Source organism: Lissotriton helveticus, chromosome 12 (assembly GCF_964261635.1).
Source record: "Lissotriton helveticus chromosome 12, aLisHel1.1, whole genome shotgun sequence".
In the NCBI taxonomy this organism is placed as follows: domain Eukaryota; kingdom Metazoa; phylum Chordata; class Amphibia; order Caudata; family Salamandridae; genus Lissotriton; species Lissotriton helveticus.
This window is the reverse complement of record NC_136073.1, coordinates 213278568-213290868: the sequence shown is the minus strand read 5'-3', so window position 1 is coordinate 213290868 and position 12301 is coordinate 213278568. Positions and strand designations below refer to the sequence as shown.

The 12301-nt window shown below is 43.9% G+C and overlaps 1 protein-coding gene across 7 annotated transcripts in view; it reads right to left on the bottom strand.

Annotated features, from left to right (window-relative positions):
* MEAK7 (MTOR associated protein MEAK7) overlaps nt 1–12301 on the bottom strand; it is a 254710-nt gene that overhangs the window by 138208 nt on the left and 104201 nt on the right. For all 7 annotated transcript variants that reach the window (XR_013603851.1, XM_078671081.1, XM_078671083.1 and 4 more), the window contains one exon: nt 2778–3011. Coding sequence is in view for 6 of the 7 variants with exons in the window: in XM_078671081.1 (XP_078527207.1) it covers nt 2778–3011 (234 nt within the window). In the remaining variant the exon portion in view is untranslated. The remainder of the gene's footprint in view (nt 1–2777; nt 3012–12301) is intronic.

Below are 12301 nucleotides of genomic sequence, written 5' to 3'. Positions count from 1 at the left end.
GGAGACAGATGCAACCCCGCTTATGCAGTTGAACACTGGCTGATGGGCAATATGCAATTGCACATTATACTATATGCACGCTTGACCTTGAAGGTGCTGCCGCCGGCGACGGCCACGATTTTCCCTATCTGTAGACAGTCACTACATTACATGGGGTGGTGGCGTAGGCTGACGAAAGAAACGCCCCTTTGGCACAATGGTTTTCTGCCTCAGCTGTCTGGGCTCTCTGTTTTTTCCGGCTGGGAGGCTATTGGTATATCTACGGTAGGGGACGTTCTTCATAGTCTGATCCTAAAGTCCTTTCAGGAACTCCAGCAAGAATATGAAATGCCCCGGACACAATTTTATAACTACCTCCAATTCCGCCATGCATTTTTCCCATATATTGCTCACCAGGAAGTAATACCCGATTTCAATCCTATAGAAGCTAAAGTGTTTATGGGGGAATTCAGGGAACATAAGATCACCAAGATCTATCAAACACTAGTGACAAATAGCCCCCCTACACTTAGCAAAACATGCGCTGCCTGGCAGGAAGATCTGGGTCCCCTGGACAACGAAGATTGGGCGGAGGCATTGGAGTCCCCACGTGGCACGGCCATTGCAGCAAAACTACGATTCATACAATTCAAATACCTTCACATGGTCTACTACACTAGATATAGGATCTGGCGTGCTGGGCTGATTGAATCTCCCTTTTGCCTGCGCTGCCAAGCTATAGATGGCACCCTTATACATTCTGCACTCCCTAGGTTCTGGCAGGGAGTAATCCCTTGTCTGTCAGAAGTTTCGGCTGGGACATCCCCTATTCACCGCGGCTAGTCTTGCTCCACATTACTGATGGTATTGGGGGCAGCATATATAAGTGACACTTATTTCTCCTGGGCTTTACGTTGGCAAAAGGAGACATAGCAAAAGCACAGGAAAATGCCTCCACATCCCGGGTAGGGATATGGAAAAAGGGCCTAGATTTTTGCATGGGGTTGGAATTCCCAATTTATAAAGCGAGAGGGTGCCCCCAGAAACATCTCAAGATTTGGAGGAGGTGGGCAGATCCTACGGGTCTGTATCTGGAGCCTATTCCAACTGTATCACTGGATTAGTGGGGTGGGGGAGGTAGTGCTGGGAGAGCAACATAGCTGTAAATGTAGAACGTTGCGATTTGGGTGGCTGAAAAAAATGCATTGCATTTTATCTCAGATATATGACACTGTAGTTCACTGTTGGAGAAATGTGCTTGATTGTATTTCATTTTCAATTGTTATTCTGCAATCAAAAAGTCAACATCATTATTGCTACTCTGTAAATTGTGATACTGGATGGTCTGGTTATGCCAGGCTTGCTACGGATGTTGACAATAACATTTTATTGTGAAAAAAACCACACAATTCTTTCCATAGGAACAAGCTGGTTGGGGGATGGTGGTGGTGGTGGTGGGGGGGGTGGGTAGCTCGGCAGCTAAGTCTGAGGGGCACCAACTATTGGACTAGGGATCAAGTTCAGCTGCCAAGCATTGTCACTCATCCAAGAGGCAACTGCAAAGAGGTAAAATGAGGGGTTGAATACTGAATAATAAGGGGTTTTCATTGCTTGACCCAGCACTAGACATTCAGTCTTATAACATGTAAGCAGAAAACCTGCCCAATATCATAAACACAACCTATGTCCTTGAAATCAAAAATCATTTTACTGTCATTTGCTCTACCAATATGGTTGAATTTAGGTATGTTACTTTTTTATGTGCAATTGTCAAATGAACACAGGTTGTACTGCTCATTTCTAGCATTGTAATTCATTTAGATGTATCTGGAAAATTATATTATACAGAGATTTAATTACAAATGGAACTTTGATTAAATCTTTTTTAACCCTCTTGCTTAATTATTTTGGGGTTTTTACCAGACCTCTTTAAACGTGTTCCGTAGCTATAAATACTCTTCGGGAGACTACTATGCAAAATGTAACCCATTCTATGCTGGCGGTACTCACTTAGGGAGTTGTCGGAAGACATGGCTCTCAATCATCGTACATTCCTCCACTCGCAATTCTGACAGCCATTCACATACAGGGGCATTCTAACAATCCCATAACCTTAAAATGACCCACAGAATAATAGTGTGCAATTGTTTTCGGTCGATATCCCTCTGTACCAATGAGCTGGCGGCTGAGGTCAAGCACTTGAGACAGCTGTCACTCAATGTGGGAAGAGGCACACTAATGCTCCTACTGCCATCCCTTGGTCTCACACACCTCCACACAACCACTGGACTTGCTGATCATTTGTTACAGAAGGCAAGCAAACATAGGGTTGCTCTTTCCCAAAACCAATGATTCTAAATAACTACAGTCTCATGAACACACAGTGAGATATCAGCATGGAAAGCATATCACAGGATATGTTACGTTGATGGAACTTAAAGTGTGGGTAACAGGAAAACACATGTAATAAAAAAAGGAAAAAGCAAACCAGATTAAATTATACTAAAGGGTTTAAATCCAACATGCCACTATTCGCTTTATTTCAATTTTCGGGAGTTACAGAGTATTTATTTTTTTCATCCAACAATGGTACCACTTTATATTTTGCAATAGATTTCTTTTAACTTCCTTGATGGTTACATTGTTCTGAAGATAGCACTTGTCAAGCAGACACTTTGTGGTTATCAACTTCGTAGAATAATAAGTAAACAGCAACAAATAAACATAAACGCATGTCTTGCAACGGAAGGGGGGGGATGACACCAAAGACAAGATAATATCATGGTCACCATGCATACCTGTTGGACTTGGGATCCCTGGACTTGGTTATCTTCTGTGATAGCTATTATTTGGAGGAGAGCCCTACCCCTTTGGTCAACATGCCCTCTGTACAAATCTGACGTGTAGACATTCAACTGCTCTTTCGTAAACTCTTCACTGATAGCACCGCTTTTGATCTCAGTATTCGTTCTTCTTATTCCATTGAATAATCGGATAATCATCGCCTCCGGTAATGCTTCAGATACATAGGCCTATAAAGAACAATTACAAAATAAGTAACTCCGGCATCTATTTTTTTATTGAATTGTTTCTACTTCCAAAAACAGTTCAGATCTAGAAGGGCATCCAATTTTGTAAAAGGTATTTGTAAAATGACTGGTCAATACCAAAGCTAAACAGTCTTTAGATCTGGATCAATGAAAACCTAATGGCAGGTCTGCTTTAAGAGAAGAAAAGCACTTTACGGAACGTAAAGAAAACCCATCCAGGTACGCCAATAACAGGCGCCACAATGAGCCATTATAGAAATGATGCAAAAGCTTCAGCTCTCAGAATGCGTTTGTGCCATACCTTATCTTGTGGTCCAGCTTGTGAGTGTTAAGGATGTTTGTGACAAAGAACACAGTGAATGAGTACAGTGCATTAAGACCCCAGGAGGCTTGTACATGTAGATTCTCTGCAAGTCTCAGTTTATACTGGCAGGACCGATTGTGCACATATCATGAGGTGTAGTGAATGAGAATTGGACTCCACCTTTCTCCAAAGGTTTCTGACCTCAGCTTGGAACACATTCACAAATTATCAATAAAAGCCCTCTCTCTGGTATTCCGGGGAAGACTGAATCAGCCTCATGTCTCCAGAGAAGGATAGAGGTCACTTTTGGTCGGGTACAGGCTGGCTGGATCATAGCAAAATACATAATATTTGGATTTGGATGTGGGACAACCTATTTTCTAAAGACTAAGGAGGCTCAGTATCTTGGCGAAGTGGCTGAGAAAAAAACAAAATAGTCAGGAAACCCTGCCAAAATGCCAGAGGTCTGGCAAGTAAGCCATTGTCTCATGAACCAGGAAACACGCTGAACGTAAATGTCTCATTTAAAAAAGTCTGATTGAAATGCCCCTTGAAGCAGGTAGACATTCCTGGTTTTCTCACCATGTCTTTAACATTCAGCGAAAATTGGAAGTAAGGTTTTCTGTGGATAGAGCTCGTCTCGTCATCACTCCATCAGGCCAGAAATCTTTGACAAGTGATGCGGTTTATGCATGATCAAAGGCCACTATGCCTTCAGACTAGCCTTTCAACTAGCCCAACCCGCCCAAAAACAGTATTATTCGCTCTTACTAGATAAGAAAAACTGGTTGTGTGGTTGCAGCTTTCCATAAAATGCAAAAGTATGAAAAATAATCAGACTTCACTGAAGGCATTGATAGAGTAGCCCAAAAGACTATGTGGATTTTTCCTACTAACTTAAAAAGGCACTGTAATCGAAAACCTTGGTCAAAATTTGTAGGAAAGGAGTTCTGCCACTATATCGCTGTTAAAATATCGACCTACACAACTAACATATCCATTGTAAAAGACCTCGCCACAACATCACAAGGTAACTCTAGGCAAGTGGACACAAGGTTAGAACATCCCAGCACAGTTAGCCACTTAGCAGTGTGGTAATTGCAGTACACAATTAGCGGTTACTTCAATATTAATTGTAGTTTTTCACCACAGTTGGTGCAGACAGTGCAGTATATCTCTAGAGACAGGAGCATCTCTGAAGCTCGTCAGCTTGCTGGCTCAAGGGAGCCTTTTTAAACAACCTGAAATTAATGAATACAAATTTTATCTGCTAACGCCATTATGAATGATTTGCAATATTTTATTTAGAGAGATTGTTTCAACCCTTGCTTAAAGGTTCTAAAGTCATGTTTGGCTATGTAAAGTGAAATTTATATAGAATAAAGTGTTAGATGTGGAGAACAGTGATAACCGCTCTTGGTTTAAAGGACCATCATCACGGTATAGGCAATCAGATTTTGACTATGCCCGTTTTAGTCTGTGCTGTATGCACCAGAAAGCTTTCTATTAAAGGATTTTAAAATATTACATTACTTTTGTGCAACACATTTTTTTTGGGGAGAATAGCCACCACCACAGGGAATGTGAATATTAGACCACTCGTATACTGATGGCATCTCAAAAGTGTTGATGTTGCAATAAAAACTTAATTTAAGCCATTAATGCAGCAGGCCTTCTAAAAGAACTATGCATTCCTGGTGCCAAGCGTAAATTATGCATAAATGGTAGCGTAAATCAGTCTGCCTGCATTCTGGATAAACTGTTGTCTGGAAAGTTGGGTGGTGTAGGTAAATATTATCGGATCGAAACGACTATGCTCATTTGGGGAAACCCATGAACGCATCTCTACTTTTAGTACGAGCACCGAGAATAATATCAGCTAACTCCTAGCAGTTCACAGCAAGGGTGGCAATGGCTCAGCCCCTCGCAGACATTTGTTGCACGGGTCATTCATGTTTTGGATTGGTGCCCGCAAGAGCCATTGGGAGTTGTGGCTGTCAGAAACCACTATGGAATTTTTGATCTTGACCAGAATATGGCCATACGGGCATCTTACTGGAGAAGCAGGTAGATAGTACACTGAGGTCCTGCTTCTCAAAATTTTAAGGACCAGTATTAGGAGGGTTGGAAGCAGTACTTTAAAGTAAATGCTGAGTTTGTTGATCTTCCTCCAAAAATAGCACATCCCTCCATGCCCTTCGAAGAGACTAGCCTGCTGCAGAATGCACCACTTCACAAGAAAGAATTGATGGAACAAATTCTGGGTATGTCAAATTAAAGTGCCACTGATGAACTGGAAGATTTGTTAATCCCTTAAGGATTGTGTTGCTCCTCACCGGATCTGGCCAATCATTTTATTCAATATTTTATAAAAGTTCAGAAGTAAGTGTAAACTAAATTAGGCTTCTCAATAAAGATTGACAAGCAAACCACAAACATGTACTCAATTTTTCAATACATTGCAGCCAGCAAATAAATGGCTAGAATCAATCAGCCATTTAACAAGAAGCTCAGATTAACATGCAGTTAGTAAAATAGCAGAACAAAATAGAGTTCAGCTTCAATTAGCTTAAGTCATAAATCAGAGGTCAGAATGACGTAGTGTCGCCTTCTAAAGACCAGTAGAGAGTGAGCCTACAACCCTAAGGATGAGGACTCTTTTATAGGAAATTTCACAAAGGACTTGGACATTTGATGTAAATATGAAAAAGTCCCACAATCCCAAACAATCATCTTAAACAAAGAGAATGATACAGTTTGAAATCAAATTATTCAGCATTATCCCACAGGTTCTCATAGTGCAGTTCTCATTCCTGGCGCCCTTCGGGCATTTAATGGCTGGTACACGATTCGATGTAAAGTTTACTGGAACAGGTTCACATAATACAGAGTCATGCTACGGTCCCAATAGGTAAGACCTTGATCAAATTAATTTATTTTACAAACACAACAATCTACGAAGCTTGGGCATGAAACATCATGAGATACATGGGAAAGAAATGTCACATTTCAAAATATGGTTTACAAAGTTGATTATGCGTGCAAGGTGAGCAAAGGACAGAAAGATGGCTGCACGCTGAAAAGATGGCTACAGGCAGTATATGGCGCGAAAACACCCATTGGACTAAAAGGGCTTGAACCCCCACCCATTAACCAGCTCTTCAGCTGATGTGTGCTGGACTGCGCTGGAGATGGGGCTCCCAATACAGCTTCAAAGTATTTTGCAGGGTATCCAGATGTTTATGTGCATTAAAAAGTATGGAACTGTGAGACTGAGTACAATAGGGACTAGTAGTTTGGGGGTGGCCCGAGCCGCGGCTAAAAAAAGAACAAAATAGTCTGCAACTATTTTGTTGGCCTTCCACCTGTAGGTAAATACATATAGCAGCACAGGCTTTAAATGAAAAATAAATGCAAGTTACAGTAATTAATGTAAAATGCGTTCTTTTAGGTTATGAAAACTGAGTAGGTTAATGCGATCACTACAGATGTCTGTGACAGTCACAGAACTGAATCCTGGTCGGTGCACAAGGAAAAAGTGATAGATGTACTTATAGTGCTTTGAAGTCCCAGATTCTGACTGAGGGCACTGTTAATATGCAAGTCATTATTATAAAACTGTATTAAACCATATAAGTTAGGCTTTCGCAAAACATGCAAAGAGATTTCGGAGCCTGAAATTTCCATTCACATAAACTGGTTGCAAATTACACACCAGATTATTGCCAATGGAAAAGTATTTTGCAATCTGACCCGTGTATTAATAGGTGAGTTGACAAAATTCCGAACCATAGTGGGTCGTAACCTGATTTGATTAATCAATATTTATGAGGTAGGTTGCAAATTCCATCTCACTACGATTGGAGGCCATCATATGGACAGTGACCTGCTGGAGAGAATAAACCATCATGTCTATGATCACTTTTTAAATAAAGTAAACTTCTTCTTTTAAATGCAGTCCAGTTTCCTTAATGGTTTACTTTTTTTGTGTTTGATCATGAGCTGGCAGGCGTCTGCTTAACCACTGCCAACTCCCCAACAAATTCTTTTTTAATATGTTCACAAAAGAGAAGGATACCACTCCAACTCGGTAGTCAGTAACTTTTCAATGTTTTGCAACTTGATTTTGGACCCAAAACATTAAAACATACAATAATGAATCGCAATATAGAAGAGACGTACGAGTTACTTACCTTTGGTAATGATGTAACTGGTAGAGACGTTATCTAGCTGCAGATTCCTTAACTTAGAATATCCCCAGGCGTCAGACTGGATCCAGAATTTTTTTGCAGCAGCACCTCTACGCGCCGGGGAACGGCGCCACACGATCCCCACCCTGACGTCATCCACGTATGTGACGTCAGTGCGGTCATATAAGTCCCTCCCGGCGCAATGATGTCAGTTTTCTTCGGAGAAACATTTCCACGGCACAACGCGGAGCCACCAACAAAAACTGTGAAAGTATGGGAACAGTGTGCGAGGGATGAAAAATACGTAAAGAAAGAAGGAGGATGGCGCAAGACACCATTGTAAAAGACAGAATTAGACACTGCCTACATATAAGTGGAAAAGCTGTGAGAGAGAGCTCGCAAGCTAAGCGAAAACCCTTCCCCAAGTGCAACAAGGGAAGAATACCTCAACAGACAGAAATAGACTGTCATTACCATGTAGAACTGTGTCGTTCAGCAAGGACGGAGCACAGCAAGAACAACAGTCCACTGCAGGAACGTATGAAAAGACTGGCATTTCACCCAAAGAGAAGGAGGTCTAAAACAGAGCTCAACAGATCCCCAGAGAAGACGGCTATAGAGGAGACCAGAACCCTGAGTCAATGGAGAAGGCAGGAGGAAGGGATGGGAGCACGAGAAGGAAAGAAAAAGAAGATAAATATCCTGGTGAAGGTGAATCAAAATGCACCATTTTACAGGAAAGAAACCCCTAGGAGGGAGTCAGCTATATAAGGCAATCTTCAAAGGGACGCAACAATGTGAGCGCCCGTGAGAGAACAATCAATGACAACTGAAAAAGGTCAGTGGAGAACCCCACTTACAAGGTGCTCGCAGAACGGGGAGGCTGGGTGGGCGTTAAGGAATCTGCGTCTATACAACGTCTCTATCAGATACATCGTTACCGAAGTTATGTAACTCGTACATCTGATAGAGACATCTAGCCGCAAATTGCTGAACTTAGAATAGATACCACAGCCATACCTCATAGGGGAGGTGGGTCTGCGACAGAACAACATAAAGCGCCAATTACTTGAGCCGGCAACAGAATGGGGAAGGCTGTGGGGGAACAGCCAGACAGCAACCCAAGTAGCGCGGAAGAGCAAAAGATAATACCAGAATGGTGCTACACCATATCTGTATAAGCATGAGATGTAGAGACGGCACCAGCCATACACCAGAACAAAAGAAAGAAAGAGAAGAAGGACCACTCTCAGCTTAATGGCGCACTATACGGACAACGACCAAAGGTTGAGAAGAAACATGAAGAGATGCAACCAGAGCCTATCAGGCTAGCCCATGGAAAGAAGACCGGAGAGGCTACAGCCAAGAACCAAAGTGCAAGAGGTAGAAACTGAGCAATGTTTAAGAAGTGCAAGCAGGAACAAGAAGCACCAAAGTGCACACCCACTCCCAAAAGGGGGAACAGGGGCGAACAGTAACCATCTGAAGCACGCTGATGCGGGCCACCTCAGAAACATGCACTGAGCAAACAGCCACAGAGACCACAAGGTGGCGTAGCTAAAATAAGCATAAGACTGCCCGATCAGGCAGCTGGAAGATTAAGTTGAGAACCAACTCACGAAATACAGATATGCAGGGTGTAGACCTAGGCCGACTGACATCAGAAGAGCCATCCCACAGGCCCAGGTGATATAATATAGGATGATACCTAAAGAAAGAGGCACATCCGAAGGAAGTGGCAGGATGGGCACAAAAGTACCAAGGCGTAGAAATGGAGGAAGAATCTCAGAATTCTAGACCACACCCTCCGACTGAAAGGAAAGTAGCCCATGTCCAGAAAGAGAGACATTGTTCAGTATCTGAACATCAAGAAAGGGAGCACTGTAAAACTGGAGAACCATCCCAGTAAGTGGAACGCAAATAAGGGCCCTATTGGCAATCCTGCATGCATCACTGAAAAGCTCCCTGACTTATGGAGACATCGGACCAAAGCTTGCAGCCTCGAAGAGAGGTGAAGACCTAGGAAGAGGAGTACCTGTAGGAGAGTAGGATCTGCTTACTATGGTTACCCCCACTTTTTGCAGGTGTTTCAGTTTTTCACCTTTAGTCTGGCTGGGGCCCTGCTAACCAGGACCCCAGACTAGCTGCTTCCTCTCTAAATTGATTGCATGTACACTAGGTACACTCCAGATTGGTTACTGGGTAACCCTTGTGAGTCCCTAGTATATGGTACCTTAGGTACTAAGGGCAGAGGTACCCCAGAGGCCTACCAGGTGCTGAAGCATGCATTATGCCACCCCTGGAAAGCCTTCCAAAATGGCACCACAGGTCTGATACTGCAGCCTGGGTAAGGTGGTGCATGCACCTCTTATGAGATATAGGCTACCTATATCTACCTTAAATGGCAGACACATAAACCTATAAGTCACTCCTATGGCAGGCCTTAACAATCCAGAAGGCAGAGTGCTTGTTTTTTTGTGAGAGGGTGCCCAAGCATGAGCTGAGCCCCTCTGCAGCTTTCGGGATCACTTCTCTGTAGCTGTTCTGTGAAACAGCCATCCCATATACTCTCAAGCGCATTATAACCTCACGGTAAATGCTAACTTTTGGAAGGCTGCATCAAAACATATCGTGTTTGGTGTCAAACACTTTAGAATCCTACCCCCGCCAGTCCTGGTGGTGGGGGTAGAATTCCACCCTTCTAGAGGGAGAAGACATGTACACACTTACTTAAATGGTAATAGTTTTAAAGAGCCCTGGCATCACAAAATGGATGCCACAGACACGGGTCTAACCTTCTGCTGCTGGACGAAACTCCGGCAGGGGAGGCCTGGACAATAGGTTTCCTGTCACAGGGAGGAGTAACCACTTCCCAGACAGGCTTTAGTGTATTGGGGCTGGGTGGGTGCATTCATAGAATGCTTTTTGAGACAGTGCTGGGGGCACACTTGGTGTCCCTGTGCATACTCCAGTTCAAACCGGTTGCAGGGGCACTCAGCCACTGCTCTGGCGCGAAACTGGACAAAGGGAAATGGGTGGAACCACCCGCACCCTGGGTCCTCCCATAGGTGGGACTCTAGAGTAAGTCCAACCCCTAAACTTAGTATAAGTATAGGAACCCAGTCCTTATGACTTTAGATTACCCTGTACAAAACTCTGCAACATATATCCAGGAACTTCGACATTCTAGTTCGAATAGAAGACTGAAGAATCTCCCTTGGGGTCAAGGAGTGAGTCCCCTGTTCAAACAGGCACCAACAGAGCCTCTTGTCGGTCTGCATTTCCAAGGCTCCCGCCAGAACCCGAAGGTTTTGCGACACAGGACATGGTCTTCCAGACATCTCCGAGGCCGACACGAGATCCCAGCAAAGCTGAGACCTGTAGCCATCACGAGAGACGTGGGACGGGAACTTCTGGACACCGTGCACATTTGCTAGTTCACCTACTTCCCAAGCTTTCCGGAAGTTGTTCATTGGACTACTCGTAGTCCAAGCCCTGGGCACCTTCTGCACCGAGATTGTGGGCCTACACTCTGCGAGTGTTTTGTGGGCTCGCTTCTAGCATTTCTGCTCGAGGCCCCTTCGCGTCCCCTGGTCCGTCGACTGGTGGGTCCCCACGAAGGTAACTCTTCTCTTTCTTGGGCTTTCCTGGTTGCTCCAGACATGCCCTGACTCCCCTCCAAAGGGTGAGTCCCTAAGACCTTGCTGGTCTGCACCGAAGCCAATCTTTGTTTTCTGCGTGGGTTGCTGTTGCCAAGGCTTGTTGGGTCCAATCTGGATATCGACGCTGCAGCACTCGACAACCTTCGTGGGACAGCTCGAATCCAGCTCCTTGTTGTTGACGACACCTCCTGGTCCACATCGCTGAAGAGTCAAGCTTCACCTTCTTCACCTGAAATCACCCGACATTGGTTGGCATCGTCTCCTTGCCTTCCTGGTCACTGGCTAGTGACCCAGACTCTGTCTCCTCTGCTTTCAGGTTCTTCAGATCTTCGTCCACTCCTTAGTGTCCTTAATCTGTAATTTTCCAACCACGACTCTCCCCATAGAAGTTAATGGTGATTTGCGTCTGTGTTTAGACACTGCACACGTCTCCCGTGGGTCCCTTGTGTCACTACCTTGGGTGGTTCCCGGTGGCCCTAAGGGTTCTAAAGGCTCTAGGCCGTGTACCTATGTCAGTCGTGGTTCTTATACCACTTTCTTAGTATATGGTTTGTGACGCCCCTAGGGGTAATCATATATTGTGCTAATTTACTGTGTGTTGAATAAGTTTACTTGTGTACTTTTGCCACAAGCCTCATAACGAGACTAGGAGGATGTGTATAGAATAAATACATATTTTTTTATATATACCTGGTGTGGTTCTCCTTTCATTTGGTCATTACATGAGATTATAGACTGGTAAAACAAGCTGCTTTACATTCCTTCAAGACTTAGCCTGAAGGCTGGTCTCCACAGCTAGCACTAGGATAGCTTTCTATGAGGTTCTCTTTAACCTAACATCAATAAGGGGTCGTTTGGACTGGTGCAAGGTGCCCAGTAGATTAATGGACAGCATATTCCAGGCCAACTTCTCATAGTACACGGTTAAACGAGCCACGACTATGCAACATGGTTGTATAGGAGCACACCTAGTGCATTAAAGTCCAGCAGTAGCCGCAGTTAAAGCGTGATAAACACCATGAAAACCTCTGAAGGAGGACAATGAGGCGACTCATGACGTATAGAAGATGGGAAGTCACAACATTGAGCAATGTACAATGGACGATAAGAGCACCA